We start from the raw sequence: 6,999 nt of genomic DNA on the forward strand, positions 1-6,999 counted from the left end.
ATGAAATCTGTACTAATGAGATATGTAGGGATACCCTAGGACTATGTGTATGCAAAGTCTCACAGTACCCTGTTCCGCGGTGGCTGAGATATGGGCCATCAAAGTTTGGTCACTAGGTTTGAACTTTGGTGAACCTAGGTAAACTTCAATGAAGCTGGGTAAACTTCAATGAACTGGGGTAAACTTCAATGAACCTAGGAAAACTTCAATGAACCTAGGTTAACATGAATGAACCTAGGTAAATGTTGATGAAGCCAGGCAAATGTTGGTGAAGCTAGGTAAACTTTGATGAAGCTAGGCAAACTTTGGTAAGCCTTGGTAAACCCCAGTACATCTATGTTCAATGTACCTCAACCTCTGTGAACCCCAGCAAACCCTAGCCCTAGCCGGTGTGTCTTGCTTGTGGGCAACACACAATTGCGCTCCGCCAAATTCGAAATTCACGCGACTGCGTTGACCCCCAACGCACTCGAAATTTACACTGCTCAAGTGCTGCAATGCAAACAAATTTATTTTCGCTGGAGCAGCGCAAATTGAGCAACGCACAGCTGGAGCAACGCACTCACAGCTGGAGCAACGCACTCACAGCTGGAGCAACGCACTCACAGCTGGAGCAACACACTCACAGCTGGAGCAATGCACTCACAGCTGGAGCAACGCACACTCTGCTGGAGCAATGCAATCTGAGCAGCGCACAGCTCGAGAGCAACGCACTGTTCGAGAGCAACACACAGCTCAAGAGCAACGCACTGCTCGAGAACAACACACTGTTTGAGAGCAACGCACTCACAGCTGGAGCAACGCACTCACAGCTGGAGCAACGCACTCACAGCTGGAGCAATGCACTCACAGCTGGAGCAACGCACACTCTGCTGGAGCAACGCAATCTGAGCAGCGCACAGCTCGAGAGCAATGCAGAGCTCCAGCACAACTCTTGCACTTACACCCCACAACTACTCAGCCTTACAACTCCTTTGTCGACATCATGAGCCTCCTTTGCACTCTTAGCCCTTTGTTCTTGCTGCCACTACTTCTCATCATCACCACACAACATAATCACCACTTGTCTTCATCAGCTGTTGTTCTCTCTCATGCTCACACCTCACTACCACTCTGCCTTACAACACCTTTGTCGACATCATTTCTCTCTCACACTCACACCTCACTACCAATCAGCCTTGCAACACCTTTGTCAACATCATCAGCCTTTGTCCTTTATGCTCTCACACCTTTGTCGACATCATTAACCTTTGTTCTTACACTCTCACACCTTTGTCCTTTACACTCTCACCCCTTTGTTCTTGCCACTGCTGCTTTTCTCACCATCACCACACATCACCATTGCCACTTGTTTCCTCCAGGCCTTTGCTCATCATCAATCCTTAGTCGATCTTCAACCCTTTGTTCTCATCATTGCTTTGTTGCACATCACCTTTCACATCACCGCCTGTACTCTATTCCCACACTCAGCAATCCAATGTTGTTGTTCCCCATCATCATTGTGTGTGTGTCTGCACATGCATCCTTTGACTTTGTCATTGCCAACACCTGAGCTCCTCAGCATTAGCATATATACCAGCCCTCTTTCACAGCTATGGCAAGTCTCCTCAATGCTCACATCTCTCAGCACCATACCACACCAGCAACATCTAGCTCTTCTTGCCGCTAACACCAACCACAATCTACAATGTCTCAATCATCTTCCATCTCCATTGGTGCCAGCATCAACACTGCTGCTGCAGTCAGGTATGTGCTATTATCCTCTTCCTTTGCCTGTTCCTATTGATCTCCAACTGACCAGTCTCTGTCTCTTACTGAGCTTTGCTGTCACTGTCACAGTAGCAGCATCAACCCCTTCACTGAAAGCCAAGTTCCTCTTGCCATCATCAAGAACCTTGTGATGCACAGTGCCAATGCTCTTTCAAACCCTGATGATGCTTTCCCATCTCCAGTAGCTGATGACCTTGCTCCTTCTGATGCCATTGACAGTGATGATGACTTGTATGTACACTGCTTCTCTCTCCAGTGTATCTTCTTGATCAGCATCAACTGACATCACTTGTGCTATCTATGCTCTCCTTGTCATCAACAGCACTTTGCCGCTCCCTGCTGCCAACCAGACTGCTCTTGCTGCTCCAGTTGATCTGAAGGTTGCCAACCAGCTTTGCAGCTTCTGCCTCTGCCTCCTCCAGCACCCTTCTCTTCTCCTCTGCACTTGCCCTGAGTGCACTCACCACCTGCCGCTCATCCCAACCTATGCCAATGTGTCTCAGCACCTCAAGTCCCACCATCATCCGCTCACCAAGACTGGCATCAAGCTGTTGGAGGAGACACTCCTTACTCTCGACCTTGTCAGCCCTGCTACTGTCAGCATCAACACCAATCTACTCCCCATCAACCTCATCAAGGAGCTTGATACATTTGATGGCTACTGTTGCAGTATCTGCAAGTATGCTGTCAAGTTGAGCTCCTCTGCATACAAGCACCAGCGCAGCAGCCATGATGGCAAGGCTTCTGTCATCCACCCTGTTCTCATTCAGCCCATCTTCACCAGTGGTCCCTTCACCCGCTATGTGTGGGTCTTCAACAGCAAGCTCGAGCCTACACCCCCTCCTGTTGCCTTCAACATCAACACCAACATCAACACAGAGGAGGATGCAGCTTTCAAGGAGCAGCTGGAAGCATTCTTTGCCAAGGATGCAGAGCTAATGGCAAAGGCAGATCTGGACATGGAGGGCATTCAACCACGAACTGTGACTGGCAATCTCAGCCCATGGCTCAAGCAGCTAGGCTGGCAGGAGTACTGGGCTGGCAAGCCAGTGGCGGCCATTGGTTCCCTTGGCTGCAACCCTCACAAGTGGCCAGGTGCCCACCAGGACTTCCTTCACTGGCTGCTTGGCATGACACAACAGTGTACACAGCAGTGGATGGAGGCACTTCTTCAATCTGGCCGCCAGGTGCAGCAAACCTTCCATGCCTTTGATGACACCCCTAGCCATCCATACTCCCTTGATCAACCCACAGTCATCAAGCGTGCTGACTGCTGGGCAATGCTCATCACCATGCTGGCTCATGTCATGCTAGATGGCAAGGTTCTTGGCTACTATGGTGATGATGATCAGGATGCACACCTTGGCATCAGTGAACAGCTTGCAGGGCTCTTCAAGGACCTTCAGGACCTCTTCCATGATCCCAATCTGGATGTTGATGTCTCCATGCATCCTGATGTGGTTTTGCAAGCATTTAGTGGCATCCAGTCGATCAGTGTCTACCTCATCACCCAAGATCCTCCTGCCTATGGTGAGCTGGAACGTCTTCCTCTGCTATGCACCTTCCTCCACCTCTGCCTCTCTCCTGATGGCACATCCAAGCCGGTCAATACAGCAACCTCGATCCTGGTCAACTTGGAGTTTGCATTCCGTGCAGTGATGCATCACCACCTTCTCCACCCAGAGCATGGCACTCTCATTGGCAAGCCAGTCCCAGAGATCAACAAGGGGGTTCAAGCAGTTATGAAGCGTTACCTGTTCAACAACAGCTACTCGGCAAGTGCTCATCTGCAATCCCTTCTCTGCTATGGGACCAAGCTGGCTAAGGATGATGGCAGCAGCCTCTACTTCCGGTGGTCTGAGGATAGGACACTGGTGACTTATGGCACCAACACAATCAAGATCAGCCGCCTTCACACCCTTGTCCAAGGCACCTTGGACTGTGCCACCTCTCTGTTGGAGCAGCTGCTGCTGAAGGATGGTGCCTTGTCCAAGCATGTGGATCTGTCTACATACAAGGACCACTTCTGCAACAGGGAGCCAGGCTACAGCTTTGTTACTGCTACAAAGCAAGATACTGGCACCTTTTGCCTCCATCAGGCTCTCAAAGGCTTTCCTCAGCATCAACCGCTCCTTGATACTTGCTCAGCAGAGCCAGAGTTTGACACGGCTGCTGCCCATGCCTACTTTGCCCTTCACAATGAGTTCAACAAGCTCCTTGCTGTGCTCATTGAGCTCACCAGTGGTCTGCTGGCAAGAGGCACAGAGCTGGTCAAGCTGCAGCACACCAACACATTGGTCAGCCAGCGCAACCTCTTCCTTGCTGATGGTCACTTTGTCACTGTGCTTGCCAGCAACAAGGGCAAAGGTCCATCCAAGCTCATCCCTCGCTTCCTCCCTCATGCTGTTGGCCAGCTGGTGCTCTTTTATGTCATGGAGGTAGTGCCTTTCCTGCACCTCCTCTTCAACTCGGTAGAAGTTGCACGGGAGCCAAGTGCTCTCCTCCTTGTCAATCACAGGGGTCAGCCATGGCAGACCAATGACATCAGCAAGACATTACAGAGTCTTTGTCAGGAGTTTGTTGGCCCATCAGCAAGTTCTCTCCACATATGCAACTGGCGGCAGCTGTCAGTCAGCATTGACAAGGTGCTCATCCGGCCTGGCCTTCCCTCAGAGGAGTATGCTGACCATTCTCACGACTTGCAAGCTGGTCACTCCACGTCTACTGCTCAGCAGCACTATGGTCTGGACAGCAGCATGCTACTTGAACTGACACAGGAGAGCTTGGATTGTATGCTCTCTGTCTCCAAGAGGTGGCATGCATTCTGGTGTCTGGCTTCACGCTACCAGGATGCTGTGCAGCCATTGGATGCAGCAGCACCTCCTCAGGCAGGCTCTGCATGTGTCAATGCTGCCTTGCCTGTGGATCTCAAGCGCAAGTTGGACAAGTTGGAGGAAGATGTCCGGCACATCAGGAGAAAGGTGGAGGAGAAGCCATCTGCTTCCCTTGCAAACATCATCCCTCCTGTTGTTGAGAACCACCGTTCAGCTGTAATACCTCCTGTGGTCAGAAAAGCCCTCTTCAAGGTCACCGGTAGCCACTGTACCAAGACAGTGGAGCAGGCATATGCACTCAATGCCATTCACAGGTGTGAGTCACCACTGATCATTGTCATGGCAACAGGCACTGGCAAGTCTGTGCTCTTCATGACACCTCTGTTTTGGCTTCCTCCTACCTCGGTGGTGGTGGTGGTTGTACCATTCATTGCACTCATGGAGGACCTACTGGAGCAATGCAAGCTTGTTGGGATCATTGCAAGCAAGTGGTCTGGGTACAACTGTGCCAAGAAGGTGGAGGGAAGTCAGCTTGTGTTGGTGGCTGCAGAGAATTGCTACAACGAGCACTTTGGCAGCTGGGCACAGGAGATGGTGGAGCAAGAGTGCCTGGCAGCCATCTTCTTTGATGAGTGTCATGTCTGCATCACACAAGACTCCTTCCGGCCATCAATGGCAAAGATCAAGCAACTGATCACCACTGTTCCAGTGCCTCAGTACTTCCTCACTGCCACCCTGCCGCCAAGCCTCCTGTTGACCTTCAAGGCTGCACTTTGTCTCCCACAAGATGGCACTGGTATCATCCGTGCTGCTACCAACCGCAACAACATTGCCTACTCTGTTCAATGGCTGCCATCCTCTGCAACCATGGACTTTTACTTCCAGCAGCTTCTCTGATCCCATCCCCATGGCTCCACCATGGTCATCTGCCGTTCAAGGATAGCTGCCGAGACTACAGCCAGGTTGCTGAGTTGCCAGTGTATCTGGTCAGAAATGGATCAGGCAGACAAAAAGGCTATCCTCTTGTCCTGGCTTGCCTCTTCAGCAGCAGAGATGGATAACAGCAAGCATGTCTTGGTGGGCACAACAGCCATTGGCACTGGCATCAATCCTCAGCATGTCAGCTTGGTGTCATGGGCCTGGATGCTCAAGAAGCAGGAGGGTCACTGGTTCATATGGACGGAGCACAGGTATCGAAGACCTAGTCGATACCAGTAGAGAGCATGGTCGTAGTGCAGTCTCCATGGAGACCATGGACTCCTATGGATTCACATGCAAAGGAGCACTGAGCCCATATGCGAGGAGGACCAGGCACAGCCACGAGGAGGACCAAGCTCAAAGAGCAGGCGCAGCCATGAGGAGGACCAAGCTCAAAGAGCAGGCGCAGCCATGAGGAGGACCAAGCTCAGATGGTTACCACTCAGGGGCTCGAGAGACAGGAAGTCGACACAGGTCATGAGGAGGAGGAGCAGTGTCGAAGGAGTCGACACAGGTCATGAGGAGGAGGAGCAGTGTCGAAGGAGTCGACACCACTCAAGAGGCACAGGGGTACCAAGCAGGAGAGGCCCCTGAGCAGTACTCGATGAAGAAAGTACTCTCTGGAGAGAGAGCAGGAGCAGCATCGCTGGCGATGCTGTGAAGAGGTATATAACCATGCTTTCTCATCATCATAGGTCGAGTGGATCCCCATCCACTCTACTCACCATAACTAGTTATCACTTCAGCATAAGTATACATTAGTTTCAGTCAGCATAGCAGCAATCTATCAAGGTTGCTCCTCATCGTAGTGTGTGTGTTGTATCACCACTACCTGATGTCCGAAGGCGCCCATAGCAGGTTAGCGGTCCGGATATAGATAGAACCGAAGGCAGTAGTCCACTGCGGTCCGGGGATCACTTCAAGCATCAAGTCAACACACTGGACACTCGTGTTGACGCCACCAACCTTATCACCAACACCATCAACCTCATTATCATCGACGCCACCAACCTTATCACCAACACCATCAACCTCATTATCATCGACATCACCAATCTCATCACCAACACCATCAACCTCATCATCATCAACACTCACACCAGACCTTGGTGTCATCATAACATTGATATTGATCGTGCCGAGCTACCCCTGAACGGAGTGTCCACAGAGGTCAGCCGAAACCTACGATAGTATATACAACAAACGCCACCTGCTGTCACTGCACAACTTGATAGTCACCGAGTATCTCGAGACAATAGCTGTCGCACAGTTTGATAGTCACCGAGTATCTCGACAGACCGACCTGGGTTTCAGGCGCGAGACCCCTGACACTTGGTTGTGCACATGGGTGGAGCATATGATATGGTCAGCTATGTGCAGGAGTCAGGACATGCTGGCAGGAGTGGTCAGCCAGCCA

General features: G+C 51.3%; 1 protein-coding gene across 1 annotated transcript; it reads left to right on the top strand.

The window, feature by feature from the left end:
- Positions 1–1,687: 1,687 nt before the first annotated feature.
- UHO2_07116 (uncharacterized protein) lies at positions 1,688–5,501 on the top strand (the record flags this gene model as incomplete). The annotated part of the gene is made up of 3 exons (XM_041556572.1): positions 1,688–1,746; positions 1,840–2,001; positions 2,093–5,501. 3 exons carry the CDS (start codon positions 1,688–1,690, stop codon positions 5,499–5,501), a joined length of 3,630 nt encoding a protein of 1,209 aa, XP_041412506.1.
- Positions 5,502–6,999: the final 1,498 nt, after the last annotated feature.

The sequence above is a fragment of the Ustilago hordei genome, assembly GCF_900519145.1.
Source record: "Ustilago hordei strain Uho2 genome assembly, contig: UHO2_contig_23, whole genome shotgun sequence".
In the NCBI taxonomy this organism is placed as follows: domain Eukaryota; kingdom Fungi; phylum Basidiomycota; class Ustilaginomycetes; order Ustilaginales; family Ustilaginaceae; genus Ustilago; species Ustilago hordei.